This window comes from Ictalurus punctatus, chromosome 28, assembly GCF_001660625.3.
Source record: "Ictalurus punctatus breed USDA103 chromosome 28, Coco_2.0, whole genome shotgun sequence".
NCBI lineage: Eukaryota > Metazoa > Chordata > Actinopteri > Siluriformes > Ictaluridae > Ictalurus > Ictalurus punctatus.
The window spans coordinates 10021286-10039843 of record NC_030443.2 but is presented as its reverse complement, the minus strand read 5'-3'; the positions used below and the strand labels follow the sequence as shown (position 1 = coordinate 10039843).

Here is an 18558-nt window from a genome sequence, read left to right as displayed (position 1 = left end):
TGTCTACTGCTTTTTTTTTCTGCAATCCCAGGCTGTGAAATAAATCACTGATAGCATATCAGCACACGCACATGTGTGGAGGATGTAAAGCTGCCAAGCTGTGGATGAGCGTGACAATCCAAATGAAAGCTTAAAAAAAAAAAAAAAAAAAACTTAGCATTTGCAATTCAAAGTCTTCACAACTAAAGTACTGAGGAAACACAGGAAATATTGTCCAGTGTGGCTGCACTTTATGGGATACTGTAATAAAAGTAATAACAATTTTAAGTAATAAAATATTCACAGACAGAGACAGTTAAATTAATTTCACATTTTATCACAAAGGAATCGATTTTTAAATCAGACCACCTTTGTAGATGCACAATTTGTAAGCTTTGCACTCATGGTCAATGGACTAGAGGATGTAATGCAATGCCACTATCTGTATTTGTTTAGTGCTCCAAATATTTGCATCTGTTTTCATATTCGCATTTAAACCAGAAGTGGGCATGATCTGGGTTGGGCTAGTGGAGCAAACCCCTGATGAAAAAAAAAAAATTGTTACACCCCTCCTATTTGTATCATGTTAATGAAAGCAGTCTTTGTCCTGGGAGCAGGGTTGCCAGGTTTTGCATATAATGTCTGCATATTGCAGATATTGCAAATCAGAAATGCATGCACACCACTGTTGACTTAGAGACAAAGTGTCTACCTTTTTCCTATTTTGAATCATTTTGGATTAGATTCAATACTTTTGTGTTGTTTTTGAATTGTAGTTGGTGTGGCGACCCTGGCACACCACAACCACTCCACAACCTTTCACAAGCTGTCCTTTCAAGCACCACTTGAAAGTGAAAACCTCATGCTCATGTGACTTTTGTGTTTTGTCCTGCAGGATCCCAGTCCCAATGCACACACCTAGTCTGAGGCTTTATGGCAAGCTTTCCAATAAATAAATAAATAAATAAATAAATAAAAGTTCACCTCCTATTTGTATCTGTATTCGGTTAGGATGCATTATTTGTGCAATCTGAATAATGTATTTATATTATATCTCTACAATGAACACAAAGGGAAAGACTTACTTTTCTATAGAAACTGTCATACTCACTGTTTGGCATTAAGAAATCATTCAACTTAACCCATACTCTTTTAAGAGAAGAACTTAAAACAGAACTTGATTAATTTAAGAAGTCACAGCTGGCGTTTACCCGTTGCCCAAAAACACATATATAGACCCACTGAGCTACACTTGGAACCCATTTCAGTCTGAATAAACATTTTTTCCCCTAATCATAAAATGAAATTGGAAATGAACACCTTGTGAGTGTGGGCCAAATGTAGCAGTAAAAAAGTAAGGATGCTTTATTCAGCTAATTAAATAAACAAGATATAGGGAGAGGTTAATGCCAAAAAGCAATTAGTGAAACACCATGGTGAGCAAACTTCTCAAACCTCAGCAAATCAGCTTTAATGAATGAAGGGGAATAAAGAGTGGATGCAGAGAAAGTTATAGCAAAGGGGCTGAGAAGGAAGAAAAAAGCTGGATTATGTCATTAGCTGTTGGAGCACGGTTAACAATGCTGCAGTAGAGGTTTTTTTTTTTTTGCGAGCATCAGATTAAAGTCAAATTAGGTAGAAGGAAAGAAAGGAGCAGAATCCAAGCCTGGAGCACATTGCACTCTTAATTGCATTCTGTAATGACTGAGGCCTGAGTGTTTGAATTCCATTCCTGAGGGTAATCGACCATGCTTTTCAGACCAGAGATGTACCCTACCTTTCTCTTTCACACACACACACACACACACACACACACACACATTTGTTTCGTCTCCTTGTGAGGACTTTCCTCTGACATATTTATTAATGCAGCTAATTCATGCTATACTTACACCTTAAATATAACCCTAACTTGAACCTTATCAACCAAAATTAAATCCTTTGGCTCTTTTAGTTTTTAAATAATACCTGCAGCCAAATGTTTCCCCAGTGTCAGTTACCTCCCATCCTGCCCCCCAACACCCACATATACACCCACACATACAGCCTCATCCGACCCAAAAAAAATCCTCATCACTTTACCCGAACAGATTTCACAAGACCATACGTATTGGTTATAGTTATTTAATAAGTACTTTTTAACTATACAGATATATCATTTTAAATGCACTTTCGCTCAGAAACACAAAATTCAGCTGCTGAGCACACAATACAACAGTAAAGGACAAGAATATATACATTTGTATTCTATTCTCTTTGTTTCCTAACCAGGACATCAGGCCCACAGAAACATGAACTCCTGCCAATGACGTGAAACAGGCAAACACCAGCAGTACAAAACTCACACAATCATGTTACGCAAACTGTGTTTTTACAGAGTATAAACCGCAAAATTTCAGGTCTCTCTCTGTTGGAAGGAAAAACAATCAGTATTATCCATTAGCAGTAACAGCGTCCACCGCACTTCACGGTCAGGAGTGTGTCACGTAACATCCACGGTATCCTCGAAAAGTGTCTTAATATCAAAGCTTAAAAACAGAATTGGAAATGTGGGCCTCCTTTCCTCATCCTCTGTGTTTAGGGTTTATCAGCAGGGTTCAGTTAATGCCAACCCAAAGCCAACATTAACAGTAACTTTAATCTTCTCTGCTCACTCATCTTACCCTGAACATGAAGGAGGAAGCGCTTCCAGCCTCAGAGAATTTTGTTTGAAAACAAAACTTTTTAAGAGTCCATTAAGGTGTGTTCATCCGCAGAATGGAGGGACATCAGCACCTCTGAAGCAAGGTAAAGATGAAGAAGAGGGAGAAAGGATGAAGAGAAAAAGAAGGACAAAACACACGGCAGGCTGTGCTCTGCTGTGTTAAGTCCTTGTCCCTTTAGCATACCTACACAGAGATAACGAGAGAGAGAGAGAGAGAGAGAGAGAGAGAGAGAAAGTTTGATACTCAGATATGTTTTAGCACTCCAATGAAATACACGTTTCATAGTCCCTCGTTTTACTAACTAGAGATATGCTAGTACGTCAACAGCAGCCTGTATTGCAGATGGTTTTCCAATAATAAATAACCGTACTATTAATCTTAGAGAAAGATCCGATAGGCAAAAACACTTTGAAAAGGGGATTTAATTTCAGGATTTTCCTGTATGTGAAGTATTTTTATTTCACTAATTAGTTGCTTATTTGTCTAAAATGAAAGAATTCTAGAACAGGTGAAGTACCAATAGTATCTGTGTTGTCCCTGCTGGCTGCAATAAATTTACGTATAGTTACTCACTATGATGCCTTGACCTGAGCCAATATAATACACCTGAATTGTTTTCACACTTTGGAATAAGAGCCTCTGATCAGCTATGATGCCTTAAACAGAGGAAATTCATGCAGTACAATAGTTCGAATGAAAGGGGGGAAAGCCTAATGTCTCTAGATTCACAGGAAAGCAGCAGACCATTTTCCAGAGATTTTCTCCAAACAGGGTGTGCAGGCTGAGGTTCGCTTACTACTGAATACTATTAACTTCATGCCAACATGTAAAGGAAGAAAGGAAAGTGCCAATTTGGATATGTTCGTCACTGCAGACCACCAGATATTCACTGGCTACTAGGGAAGTTTTATGCATCCCTGATAAACCCTATTACAACTGCAAAAAGGCTATAAGGCCATTTTGCACTTTTCAAAGAATTTTGAATTCAGCAGGAACATTTCATCAAGTAGTGATTTACCTCTTTCCAGTTTACTTCCAGTTTTTTCCCCCTCATAACAGGTTTACGTAAAACACTCTTTTCATTTAATTTTTTATTTACAATCATCAGCAAGAGAGGTGCCATCATTCAACACATAATTCCCTCCTAGCTAGCATGTATAGTGTTTTTGAAATTATTATATCCAATACATAATACATGTTTCCAAGATCTACATTAGATACTTTGTTAATAAAATTTGCAAAATATTGCATTTGGAATATTAATATAACAGGTGCCTTGATTATGCAAATAAACCATTTAACTAATCACTAAATGTGTTTGTGTGGGCTGTGGACATCTTGACTAATCTCTAATATTCCAGATGAGCATTTCTTTTGGGGTTTGGATGAATCCTTTTGGGCAGTGTTTACCCACATCGCATCAGGGTTCCCAAGGATAATAATATATACATACTATTGCAAGGCATATTACAATCAAAGCATATAGCAGTGGTGTGTGGCCATATCATGCAGCCTTATCTATCAGTCAAACTGTGTAATGTAGATTGCAGATGAGGTAGAGAATGACAGAGATTCTGCATCACCTTCTGGTCAGGCAGGAGCGTGCTGCTCTGTAGTGGGGCCAGGTGACTGCTGAGCATGCCTCCTCCAGGCCGGTCATGCTCACAAAAGATGGTACCATTGATATAGTGGAATCTGTCCCCAGGCACCAGGCGGTTCCGACAGGTAGCACACGTGAAACACTGTGATAAAGGAGAAGGAACAGAGTAAACTAAGGGCTTGGTTTGGAGTCAGCAAAACACTGCAGTGCACAAGAACGTGACATCAAATAACTGATGTTATAAAAATAAAATTAAAGTTAGCAGTTTAGTTTTCCTACTGTATTTTTGTAAATGCAATTGTAACTGTATTGAATTAATTTAATCAAGATCGCTGAGAGTTTTTTGGTGATCTACCTTGCATGCCAAATTGTCTGAGATGGTTGATAGAAAGCAAGTTACCTCACCAACCATAAACAATCAGACAATAAGCCTCTTCACAGACTGTAAAAATGCCCCCACTTTTTTTTTTATTGAAAAATGTACAGTGAGGCCACAACATATTATACAAAATCGCAAGCACTTCTTCCATTACTGCACTGTACTCACCTTCAGGTGGTAGACGTTGCCCTGTGCCCTCATCACCATCTCACTGGCTGGAATTGACTGACCGCATGCACTGCAAGCCCCACTGTGTCCAAACAACCTACAAGAAGTGTAATGGTCAAAAGATGTTCTCATACAGAAAAAGCAGCCTGAACCTCCATAATGAGCTGAAAAGGGCATGACTAAGCTCATACTAGTAAAATGTTAATGAAATGAAGTGCCTTAACCTCTTCCTGTACTGTGTTACCACATACTGATGTCTGTTCTGTTCTATATCATAACCAATCATGTTTTCATATATCAACAACTCAAAGTAAACAGTTAAAGTCACAGCCGGGATGTTGGGTTTTTGCCAAAAAAAAACAACAACAACAAAAAAAAACAACACAGTACCATAATTTGAGTACTGGAGCCTTGTACGTCTCCATGGGAGGGTACCAATGCCCTCCAGCGATTGACTGCACCTTATCTGCTAATGCGCTGTAATAATTGGTGGCAGTGGGTGGGACCTGGCAAAAGGGAGCCTCTGATCGACCCTTGCCTCCTCATTAGGGTACACTTGGTTAGCCTACTGCCTGGGCTTGAGGTTGTTAGGAGAACACTCAAATGAGTTCCAACCGTACTCTTGATGATTATTACCAAAAAAAAAAATGCTGGCATCTGTGTGTAATATAAAGTATAGTGTGGAATAAAGCATCATTATGTAAAATACATACAGTATGTACATGTATGTATGTATGTATGTATGTATGTATGTATAATATAATATTATATACACACACACACACACACACACACACACACACACACACACACACACACACACACACACACAAGGTCGGGGGGAGCCTGCAGCTTATCCCAAGCGGACTCAGGGCACAAGGCAGGGGACACCCTGGATGGGGTGCCAATCCATCGCAGGGCAGAAATCACTCACACACACAACAAATAAGTTAGAGATGCCAATCAGCCTACAGCGCACGCCTTTGGACTGGAAGAGGAAACCGGAGTACCCAGAGGAAACCCCTGAAGCACAGGAAGAACATGCAAACTCCCCTAAGCCATCATGCCCCCCTATATACATATAAGCATATATACACACACATATACATGCATGCACATCTTTTCATAATCTGTTTCAATACTTCAGGCAGATTAAGCTAGGTTTACAGGCCCAAAAACTGTGGAATCCTATTTCCTCCATCAGGAGAAAAACTAAAATTCTTTAACCGATCAGTAAATAAATAACTAAATCAATTTAGAAATAACTAATGCATAATAAATAAATGCATCATGCCCAGTGTTCCCAGGAGAGACTACAGATCATTGTGACCCTGACCAGAATAAAGCGTTATTGAAGATTATAAAGAAGTTATAATGAGTCATGTGGTGCTAAGTTTCGAGGAACATTCTCATTATAAAGACTTAGTAAATAGTTCTCTCATGTGGTGGAAAATGGCCTTTATATATATATATATATATATATATATATATATATATATATATATATATATATATATATATATATATATATATATATAAAGGCGCACACACACACACACACAGACACACACAACACGCAACACATCCCACACAATTATGCAAACACAGACACTTTAAGCAACACAAAATTGGTTTGCATGTGTCACCTGAGAATCCATAATTCAACACAAGCTGCATTTTGAGCACATAGGGGACACAGGCACTTCATTTTGACCAAATTTAATTTATTGATATTTCATTAAAATATTTTTTTTTTAAATATTTTAGGAAGTTTTTTCTCGTTAAAATAAATATGATAGTACACACCACAAAAGAAAACAAATGTAAGATTGTTATGGTTATTATTAGCAGACTTGGTTTTGAGGTGCGCTAACTTATCCTGTTGTCACATGTCAAAATGAAATGAATTTCATCACCTTCACTCACTAAAATTCATAGAAATTTCTCAGACGATCAGGTACCATTTGTGTTGAGGTATGTTTAATGTATAAACGTCATGAGCTGCTAACTCTGCCCACAACGTCTTTGCACCCAGAAGTGTTTTATCACATATACTTTTAGTCAAAGATAGTCTGGTGGTCAGCCCGATGCTGCAGTCTTCCTCTCACTCTCTCCGTTTTATTCTCTTCCTCTCCTCCCTCCTTACTATCGCTATCCTGGCACTGAGCATAGCCACAGTAATGAATTTTTGATCTTAATCCAAACAGTAATTTAATAAGAGCGAGGCAGAAAGCAGCACTGTTCGTCCTAATTAATGCTCCCTTCTTTTATCGGACCTCAGGCTCCACCCCGCGCCATTTGGCAAAGAGTCTCTGCCCTTTTGATTAGCTACAGTACATTATACATATTTAATATGCTGCAGTTTGAATACGCTTTACAGTGTGCATGCAGGCAAGTCAGAAGAATAATATGGCATCCCGATCCGGCACATACATCCGGCATCCCAATCCGGCACATACTTTCCAAACATCTTAAACATTCTGCCTTAAACTCAAAAAAGATGTACAATGGATCTAAAAGGTCTACACACCTCTATTAAATAGCAGCTTTTTGTGTAGTAAAAGAGTGACACTAAGATAAATGAGGTCAGATCTTTTCCCACCTTTAAATGTGCAATTGCACAATGCATACAAATAAAGTGAATAACAATCAGACATTGCCCTGCGATGGATTGGTATCCTGTCCAGGGTGTACCCTGCCTTGTGCCCGATGCTCCCTGGGATAGTCTCCAGGTTCCTCGTGACCCTGAAGAAAAGGATAAGCGGTATAGAAGATGGGTGGACAATCAGACATGTCTTTTTTAGGGTTTTTTTTTTTTTTTTTTTACTTACAATAACTAGTTGCATGTGTGCACACACCTAAACTACTACTCTGTTGAAGTGCCTTTTGATTATATAACACCACTCTTTTTTTTATATAATCTTTTAGTATTTTTTGGCTAAGAGTCTAGCAGCATGGCATATCTTGACTTGGCAAATTTTCCCCACTCTTTTTTGGAAAAACAATCTAGATGTTTAAGCTTGCGAGGGTATTTCCTGTGCACCCCAGGTCAGCCCACAGATTTTTAGCTGGATTTAGGTCTAGGTCCTGGATAGTTCATTCAAAAACATTGATCTTTTTTTTAAATCCATTCCTTTGTCGATTTGGATGTACGCTTTGGGTTACTGTCATGCTGAAAAGTGAAATTCGTTTTCTTCTTCAGCTTACTAGCAGACATTTGAATGTTTTGCACTAAAATCGTCTGATATTTGTAGCTATTCATGATTCCCTCCAGCTTGATAAAAGCCCCAGTTCTGTCTGAAAAAAAGCATGATGCTTCCAACACCATGCTTCATCATGGCTATGGTGTTCTTTTGGTGATGTGGTTTTTTTTGCACCAAACATACCTTTTGGAATTTTGGATTTATTATAGCTTTTGTAAATGGTCTCATTAGACCATAACACATTTTTGCCACATGGTTTGGGTGATTGATTTGAGCTTAGATGTTTTTTTGTGAGAAAGGGCTTCCATCTAGCCTCCCTACCACACAGCCCAGACATGTGAAGAATATGAGTGATTGTTGTCACATGCAGTGAGCAATCCTTTAATGTTGCTGTAGGTCTCTTGGCAGACTTCCTGGTACGTTTTTGTCCTGAACTTTTGTAAATATTGGAGGAACATCCTGTTCTTATTAATGTCACTGTGGTGCTCCATTTTCTCCACATGTTGATGATGGCCTTCACGGTGTTCCGTGGTACATCTTCATGTTTTGGAAAGTCTTTTATACTCCTCTCCTGATCGATTCCTTTCAACAGTGAGACCCTGTACAGGCTTTGACCATGACTTCAGCTGGCAGATGAAACCAAGAAGATGTCAGGAAATCCTAGAGAAACAGCTGGTCTTTATTTGGCCATAATAAGAATCATTTTATTGATGACAGCTGTAGGATAATTACTTTTGAATATGAGACTGAATGGGATTGGTTCATTCTTATGCAACCTGGTTGTTGTAACTTTTTTTAATTTTCCGCTCTCTTTCCCTAAAAAATCTCAGATTGATTTTCAATTTCTTTTTACACATTGTAATTTCACATTGACAGTGGAAAAAGTCTCTACACGATTTATCTTGGTTTAATTGTATTTTTTTCCCTTCACAAAAAAGTGCCATTTTAACACAGGTGTGACTTTTTATATCCCCTGTACCAGAATGTACAATACTCACCCAGGAGCTGTCAGTACAAACAGAGCACACCAATCGTTCATTATTAATGACGTTACATGAAGTTGTATTGTTGTACAACCAAAAATTGGCCCTGAAAGCTGCATGCAGAGCCCTGTGCCATGGCTTAAACTGGAGCCCCCCTCTTTGGACAAGTGACCATCATGTTAAATGCTTTGTTTGTTTTTCAATAAAGGCCTGATTTCCATCTTAATCTCAGGCTGATTATGACTTAGGCTTTCCATCCATGTCCGTTGTTAGAACGTCGGCGCCAGCCTGATGTTATCTGCCCTCTTGCACCGTTCGAGCTCTTTTTGGGGGCCTGCAAGACTCTTTGCCCTCGAGAGTGCGTGTGACCCAGCAACTGGGACACTGAGCACAGGCAGTAAACCATCAGTGTGGCTACGCCAAGCACTCTCAACACACTTGGCACTGTGCTGATCAGTGTGGGCACTGGTACCATACGGTCATGGGCCAATGCACCACCGCACACATCCAAACAAGTAGAGGTCAGTTTCAAAGCACCTCATAATTGCAAACAAATCTAATCTGTTCACCTCTGGAATTCAGCGCAACACACACACACACACACACACACACACACACAAGAACAGAGGGCGAAGAGAACTGGGTCGTCACAGCATGCAATGAAGCGGAAATGGTAATTAACAAACACCACAAGATTTTTGGACTTGACAAGGAAAGTACAGAAGAGGTCAATTTTTTTTTTTTAGCATAAGTAAATAAGTATTTTTAAAATTTCTTGCCAAGGCATTTTGGCTTCATCCTGGATTAAGTGGTTAAACAGTATTTTTAACCATGCCTTCGAACATCCCTTAAGCTAATCAAACCTTGACGCATGGGCAAGTCTTGAAGGTCGGGTCTTTTTGGGACAGGAACACATGAAAGGAGTGTGGGAGGCCATTGAGGGATGTGGCTGCTCCCAGGCCCATGTTGCACACACCCACACAGTTCCTGTCATGACTGAGGCATTTTATATTCTCTTGTCCTGGCTACTGTACATGCACACAGCTTGGATCCCAACAGGAAAATAAGCTACAGATGGCTTCAGTAAGGCTACACTCCTCAGCATGGTACAACATGGATGGCCGATTCAGCCATTAGGTAGAACATATGCATGCAATCATGTTTATGGAGGCTGATAAAAACAAAAACCTACTCAAATTTGGTTTCATGCTGGATGAAATGAACAGTTATGAACTTTGAAATAATGTTGATTTCAGACAGATGGACACAAACAAAATAAATTTTCTTTTGGTAATTACGTAATAACCAAAACGTTGGTAATAACCGTAAGAACTACTTTTTTAAATTGGTTTATAATAGCTCTATATTAATATGAGGTAACACAAATACATTGTGCTAATAATCATCAAGTCACCACAAATAAATTTCAGCACAAGGTCATTCCATTTTTCCCCATCTTGAGCTACATCGCTTCCTGATTTACTTTGTGTTCACAAATTTGCTCCCATCATGCTTGGCATACCTGATGTAGTCGTTCCTGCAGAGGATCATGCCCCCTTTGCTATAGCAGGTGGTGCCGATCTCACCCAGCTGTGCCTGGCAGCACGAGCACTTCAGGCAGCGCGTGTGCCAATAGCGTTCCATGGAGAAGAGCAGGAAGCGGTCAGAGATGCGGCCACCGCAGCCTGCACACGATCGGCCTGCTCCACCCCCACCTCCTCCTCCTCCACCTGTTACAGCCACAGCTGATGACTCCACACGGCTATTCACCATCATGGGGCTGGAATAGGAAAAACGTAATGAGTAGATACTAAATGGACTGGAAATAAATTCTGACATCTGGATTAATACTCATGAGAAAAATCTCTGGCAAAATCATTAGCATTAAACATGCTGAGCAGTCTATACACTAAAATAAAATAACTCCATAATTCTAAGTTTCAGATTCAATTTTTTCATTCCTCACTTGAATCAAACCATCACTATCAGTATCCCCAAAACCATTCTTCAATTTAAAAAAAAAAAAAAACTTTCAGCTCTTGTGCTTTTGTGACTCACCTCCTGAACAATCTCACATGCGTCCCCAAATGACTTCCTAAATATGAGTCTACTGTATGCCCAAGACTCACTTTCCTGTTTCTGTGGATAATCTCCCCTGTGTATGGTAAATTTGGACCTTTTATCAACTTTTCCTTTAATCGGAAAGCCTGTCCAGCTCTTATCCCAGCACTCTTACTCAAAATATGATCATACCAAACACTGTAATCCTTTCAATACATATACAACCTTTCCATATATGATTGTATTCTGTAACAAACACAATCCCACTATCCAGTGTCACCCATTTTGAGTCTGGTTCATCTCAAGGTGTCTTCCTCATATTGTCTCAGTGAGAAAGTAAAGTACATGCCAGACATATAGTATAATTTTTTAAACAAACCACAATGACAAAAACAGGCTAACTGAGACAGACTGGCAAGTTCAAAAATAATCCATAGTGATGGGGCTGAATCAGGCTTGAGGTTATGCACACAAATGAAGCAGTCTTGATTGACACATTGAACCAGAAGAAATCACGGTTAAGCCATGAATCATTGTTGTATCCTATTTTGTGAATGCAGTTTTGGTAAAACTGATGTTTAAAAAGTCACTTGGATGTGCCAAAACATCTTAAAACCAATTTGATTTAGTAGTCCTATAGATCATTCAAAATTACTTAACAGAATTTCAAAGATTAACTATGCCTTTGCTTTTTGTTTTTTAATTTTAGGCACTGATTATTTAGCATGAGGTACCTATGAGTATTTCTGCATCAATACCATCAACAAGTCAGCTTACTGCAACGAAGATTTAAATGCAATATTTTGGATGTTAATGCTGGAATTCAAGTCCTTGACTTTGCAGTGCATGGTCATCACATTTTATTTTTAGTTCCTTATCAGTACATTGCCAAAAAACCAAACAAAAAAAAAACACTCAGGAACAAGTCCATCTATAATTAAGCATTTATCATTTGTGTTGGGTATTTGTGTGAATCACAATAATACTGCTGGCATTTAAGGTGTCTTCTTTTGTCTAAATGTGAATGCATCCTTATCAGCTAAAGCAATCCCTTTATTTTGTTCCTATGTCCTGAACATGAACGCTTTCAACAATCTTTTTAGCATAAAATGCTGATCCAACAGCTTAACCTGTCACATTGTCAAATACGATATTTTGATTGTGAACCATGCTAAAATATTATTGAATCATCCTCATATGACATTTTAAAATGGTCGCAGTGAGAAATCACTTCTATTAGGTGGAGGAAAGGGCCGAGACCATTGACTTCTCCATATTAAGAGGCTCTGACGTGAAGCAGAGAAGAGGAGGAAAGAGCCGGGCTTTGCGCTTATCTCAGTCTCATGCACATGTCGTTTCCTCTCTGTGTTCTCCTGAAAAAAGGTCAACCAGCAGCAGACAGGAGATGCTAAAGCAAGGCCAGGGGCCATGACTGAGCTGTTCTGATTGAAGAGGTCAAGCAGGGATCAGCAGGATGATGGAAGGCAACAGGAAGGCCGTGTGTGTCCTGCTCCAACCAAGCTCAAACACTTCATTCAAGTCCTATTTCTCTCTCTCCGGGCTCATTTCTGGCCACATGCTTTCCCACGACCACATTGGACACAAATACACAGATGCAACAACAACCACTGTTGTAAAATCAAAACAATGATACATGTATTCGCAAAGCACAAAAATATTTAACCAACAAGCCAAGTAAACGGTCAGGCAGCACAACAATATCAAGCTTTCAGTCTTCAGGAACGAAACTCAAGCCTTTTTTCCACAGCCTTCCGTCGTCCATGCCCTGTGCTTCACTAGCCAAGAGCTTTAAAGCAGCTGAAGAACCTAGTGTGAAACTGATTAGCTTACCAAGAATGATAAGCATCATGTCCCTCCATTTTTTAAAAAAAGGAATGAGATACAGGAGGAAGAATAAATAATTAAAAAAAAACAGACAGAACACAGTTGTTTTTCTCTTCTACTGTACAGGTAATCTCAGAAGTGCGTCCCTCTGTAACACTCCCTTACTTTTAAACTGTGAGAACTGGCTAAACAGGTCTAATATCCCTGTGGGGTCGGCTGCATAAGCACTTCCTCTGCAAATAGGGCGACACGTTCCAAATATCCTAAATCTGACATGAAGCTACACGCCTGGCTTCCTGCTGGATGACTGACAAGCTGCCCGTTCCAACTGATTCCCACACCACTGCCTTCAAGGCTGAATATACTGCAGAGCAGATTAGTGGCTCCTCACTACAGCCCTTTCAGTCTGGATGCTTTAAAACATGCATTTATTTCAACACAATCAGGACGTGTTTCACACCCTTTCTGCAAAACTGTGGTTTGTGTACTGCACTATTCAACAGCAGCTCTTCAATACTTTTGCCTGCAGTTCATTTCATGGGAATGCAAATCCCCGGTTTTATAATCATCCCTCTGCCGCAGACCTGAGTGTGAGAGACAATGCTCATGAATGGGTCCCTGGGGGAATATCACACACCGCTGTTTCACTGCAGAACAATTATATTATCCCTCTGAGAACTTAGGTAAACTAATCCCCCTCTGAAACACTCAAGCTACAGGTTTATAAACCGCGTCTTGTCTTATCTACTCCCTTGCAGAACTCCGTCTCGGTGCCTCGGTGTGCACTTTAGACGAGCAGTGAGGACAAGGATTAAGATTTAACCGCCGAAATAAAGTGAATAAATGTCAGGGTGAACTCAAGTAAATCCGAGAGTACGTTTACACAGCCGGTGTTAGTTTTAGTAATACTTAGAACCAGAATAAAAGCTTTAAACACGAATTATAATTGACGTTTAAACTGCGTTCTTAACCAAAACAGTACACTGCCTGCTAACAGTGCTACTTTAAACAACAAGGCAGAGAGTCAATTCGGAAAAGAGTCGATTCTTCAATCCCAGGAATTAGGGCTCAAAAGTCGACTCCGAATCGACACAGCAACAAAATAAATAAAATCGCGTACAAACGATGACAAGCGAGAAACCAATACCTCACCTCAACCCACAACACAAGCATTAACAGTTAGTGGGGTTTTACTTGTCAAATTTAGAGAAGAAAAAAAACACGCTTACTCTAAACAACGCCGCCCATGTTAATTGCTACCTACCCGAAGAAGCTGGGGTAATTTAGCTAATGTTCAGTCTTTAAATCATCTTATTTCGCGAGCCAACTTGGCAGTTTTGAAGTTGGCGATTGTTCCAAAATCTCTTCTTAACCACGCTAGTGCCTGTCCCATGTTTTAGGTTTAGTATTCATGACTCTTATTTTACGGAATTGATTCATGGAGTCGACTCCTCCTAAAGTTCTAGACTCGATCAGCCATAATAAACAGTTACCTACAGTCAGCTGTATAAAGAAAATATAGTACTATTTTTGACCTTGTCTAGTACGACTGTAGTTTGTTCACTCACGTAAATAAAAACTCATGAACGCCGAACTAAAACTAACATGGGGAGTTGCTATTTAAAAAATGGGGGGGGGGCCCTTAAAGCTGCGGGACGTTTTTGCTCGTGGAAATCAGCCAAACTTTATTTTTCTCCTCAAGCGATACCGTTAGAGAAAGAAAAGGTCGGAGAGAAAGACTTGAGGAGAGACTTGCACTCGGTTCCGCTCCGCTAACGGTAATGATTGATGAAATAAGCAGGAAAACAGGGCGGGAGGTAATGAAGAGTAACACAACGCCACCCGCGTGCGTGCGCGCGCAGACTGATGGATGGCGCTCGCGAGCGATAGGTCCGTTTATAAAGACAAATCACATGGCGTTAATCGCGTGGTCCTGATCGTGTCTGGGGAACCGGACTGGGCCATTTAAATTTTTGACGTATGCATGAACGTGCTTAAAAAAGTTAGGAAGGTTCAACTCTGATTTCTTTCCCTAAAACGGATGTGCTGAATCTGGTGTGTGTGTGTGTGTGTGTGTGTGTGTGTGTGTGTGTGTGTGTGCGTGCGCGCGCGCGCGAAGGGAAAATAACATTTGTGCTCCCTGCTTTAAATCTTATTCTGCAGAATATAAATGGTAAACCTTGCGGTTATCCAAAATAACAACAAACAAACAAAAATTATTTCAACACACAGGTCTGAAGTTTGTCGACTTATATATATATATATATATATATATATATATATATATATATATATATATATATATATATATGTAATGACAGAAACGAATCTCAGTGTTCAAAGGACAAATATAGATCTACTGCCTTTATACCTAACCATGTGCATATGCCAGAGTGAGCGACGCGTAATTGCCTAATTAAAATAAATAGCCCAAGTCCGAGCGCTCAGTGCAGTTGTAGTCTCTATAAATAGCAGCAGAAGCCAGTGAGCAATAAGCAGAGCCTGCTGGAGCTAAGGCACTTCAGTAATATATCCTCCTCTTTTAATAATGCGCTCTGGGGCCATAACTGCACGTCTCACCATTTCATTACAACAGCTAGCTCGCTCTCGCTCTCTCTCTCTCTCTCTTTCTAGATTAACACTCCGGCGACGGTGACCGAGACTCCTTATTGAGCATAATTTCTACACAGGAGAGACGCGAAGTCTCCACAGAAGTGGCCTAGAAGTCAGCAAAAGTGGGTTCCTCTAGTCAGGAGTTACAGATGCAAGAAGAAAAAGAGGAAATAAAGGGGAAAAGAAATGAAATCACACAGTAATCCAAGTGTAAACGTGTCTGACCTCATCCCCTCATCTCACACACACACACACACACACACACACACACACACACAATAATGTTTTTCAGTAGTTGAAAGTATGTGGTAGAGATTATTAGGCCTAGTGCTTAGTTGGAAGTCAGAAGATGAATCCAAACCAGAAGATGGATTTCGACATGATGTGAAGAAAGACATGAGACGAGCAGAACATGAAACACTGAAAGAGGAAGGCTGGTGCAGTCTGTGCTTTGTTAAACATACCTCTATTTTCCGAGGGAGATTGTAGGGAATGTCAGCAAACTCACTGCGTCGTAGCAAATCACGTCGTAGCGATGGATAATCCGAGTTGTGCAAAAAATAGAAAGAAGAAAAAGTAACTTCAAATGAGTTCTCCTTCTTCTTCTGCGACGTGCTGCTGTACTGCCCCTGATAAAGTCATCACAATGTCTGCTTGTATACAGACCTGCTGCCTAACAGCCTGACTGACTTCAACCTGGAGATTCGAGGTTGTCACATCGTTTAACACCTGGAGAAAAGACACAACCAGGCGCTTTCCCCTTCATCAATTTGCGCTGAGATTAAAGCAGGACGAGGAGCGAGCAGTCTAGGTTTTTGAAGACCCTCCTCTGGTGACGTGGCAGAGATGCAGCCAATCAGCGATCAGGGGGCAGTGCGGGACTCTGACAGGATGATCGATGTGGGTTTGAGCAACTTTTGCCTACTTGAGGCTAATTTAAATGGTCCATAATCACCACCGCAGAGCGACAATTTAATAACTGGGTTTATGCGCTGCGTGAGAGCAGACAGACTAACTGTCTTACTTCCCTCTTCCAGCACGCCTCTTTAATCCAGAGGTTGTTCTCTAAGCCCTGATGTGCATTCTTTCAGTAATAGTTTAACAGATGTGCGAGGCTCTTAAGTGCAGCTGTAAAGCGAAAATTGCAAGTCGATCGACATCTGCGAACATCTGGCCTGGCTGGTGATTCAATTACAGCTTCGCTTTAACTAACGCCAAAACTGTCAGATTTGCCTTGATTTACATTAATGGCCCGACGAGGCAAATTTGGAGGCTCTGGTATCTTTCAGCTGGATCCCATTGTCTGTTTCCCTGTGCAGTACATCAATAGGACTTGATTTCAAAGCTTAACTTCTCTGAAATAACTGGAGAATTCACATTTCGGCCATTCAGATGAATCACACCCTGATTGACCAACCCTGGTCACTGTTAAATCGGGAAATATCTTCATGAAACTGGATTATTTCATAATGATATTTCAATACATGCACAAGATTACCTATATTATTTTGGACGGTGATTTTTGGATAGTTCATTCTGTTTGCCTTACCTTGACCGTAAATTTGTACATTCTCACAAGAAATGCAGTAGTAGGCCTAGTAAACTGTACCTTTCCTTGTCATTGGTGTGGTACCCACAAGAGTACATCGTTATACCTTTTAGTGTGCTTTTACATGATAATGTGAATATACAGAAGGTGTACCCTTGTGGGTACTACCCCAGTGAAAGGTACCATTTAGTTGCATTTTTTTTTTCTGAGTGTGTGTTGTGGTTCTGTCTACTTCATGTCTTAATTTGTACCACTTTGTTTGTTGAAATCTAGGCAAGGTTATGGGCTAAGGACAGCTTCCTTAACAGATGTTGGTAAATAGGCCTACATCCATCCATTCATTCAGCTAGCCTAAATTAATATAATACAGTATAATAATAAACAAACTCAATTATCAGAAATATAGAAATGTACACACAAAAATGATATTGTTTTTTGCTACCTTCATTAGTTCTATATAAAAACCTATTTTTCCATATATACAGTAGGTCGGTCTCCAGCACAATAAATACTGTTAGAGATAACTAAGAGTCCATATCACGAAGACAATTTGGATTTACAGTTGAAACACTTTAGTGTGGAGACATATATGAATAATGTGCGCAACGTTATTTTGTTGTTGTTTTTGTTTTAATGTATTGGTCTTTCTTGGTATACATAACCTACTATTAGTACCATTTAACCTTTTTCCCATCTACAACCTTTGTGTAATAATGCAAAAGCAAGTGTTACAGTATCTAAGTCTAGCCTATCCTGTTCATATTCTTGCGATGGAGCAGCAAAAACAGATCCGTTTGGGATTCAGTCCAGGCTTTTTCATCCCAGATCTACAGGGTGTCCCAAAAGTCTCCATACATAGGGGAAAGTAACACTTTTAACCAATTTTTATTTATTATTTTTGCAGATAGCCTTGAAGAATGCCTTTGACCCAAGAACGTATTGAAATCATTCTCATGGATCAGGAAGCTGTCACAAGGTTGCAATGGACGTGCAATTATATGCTTTTATAATTATGTCATCCTGAGTGGGAGAGACGACTCTATGAGTGTTTACAAAGAAATGGAAATCGTGTATGTTTTGTAAATAAAGTTACTTTTAGCTCAAAAGTGTTATTTTCCCCTATGCATGGGGACTTTTGGGACACCCTGTATTGTTGTAAGTATTTCTAATTTTACTCTCATATTATCTAAAGTAAACTTGCAGCTTTTTTTTTTTTTTTTAGCCTATAAGAACAGTATCCAAAACACATTCTGCCGTACTATATAGTGCTAGTATATACCTAAATAGTGTGCTAAGTGATCAGTTAACACTGCGATGCCTATTATTTTGTATGGTAGAGTGTGGTTTCAGGTGTAAACGCAGTGTCGAGCGCCATCTTGTGGTCGGATAGCGGAAGTGTTACGGAGACTGTGCCAGTGTAATATATGGTGAAATAAATAATAAATAAAGAGAAAGATTATAAGAAAAATGTTA

At 39.7% G+C, this 18558-nt stretch overlaps 1 protein-coding gene across 4 annotated transcripts; it reads right to left on the bottom strand.

Annotated features, from left to right (window-relative positions):
* Positions 1–2089: 2089 nt before the first annotated feature.
* lmo4a (LIM domain only 4a) lies at positions 2090–16355 on the bottom strand. 4 transcript variants are annotated; one of them, XM_017460630.2, is made up of 6 exons: positions 16203–16355; positions 16001–16043; positions 10540–10797; positions 4832–4928; positions 4268–4426; positions 2090–2867 (listed from the first exon to the last, which is right to left on the bottom strand). In XM_017460630.2, the coding sequence occupies exons 3-6, from the start codon at positions 10791–10793 to the stop codon at positions 2859–2861; spliced, it is 519 nt and encodes a 172-aa protein (XP_017316119.1). In that variant the 5' UTR covers positions 10794–10797; positions 16001–16043; positions 16203–16355; the 3' UTR covers positions 2090–2858. The 4 variants fall into 4 exon arrangements, with proteins under 4 accessions (XP_017316119.1, XP_017316118.1, XP_017316120.1 ...); XM_017460629.3 differs by having other exon boundaries at positions 16001–16346; XM_017460631.3 differs by lacking the exons at positions 16001–16043; positions 16203–16355 and adding an exon at positions 14188–14426.
* Between the last annotated feature and the right edge of the window lie 2203 nt (positions 16356–18558).

Coding starts and splice junctions, on each gene's coding strand:
- lmo4a (XM_017460627.3), bottom strand. CDS start 12,958: ATGGAGGGACATGATGCTTATCATTCTTG. Junction 10,798..12,929: donor CATGATGCTTATCATTCTTG/GTAAGCTAATCA, acceptor TTCCTATTCCAG/CCCCATGATGGTGAATAGCC. Junction 4,427..4,831: donor GCAACGTCTACCACCTGAAG/GTGAGTACAGTG, acceptor CCTTTATCACAG/TGTTTCACGTGTGCTACCTG.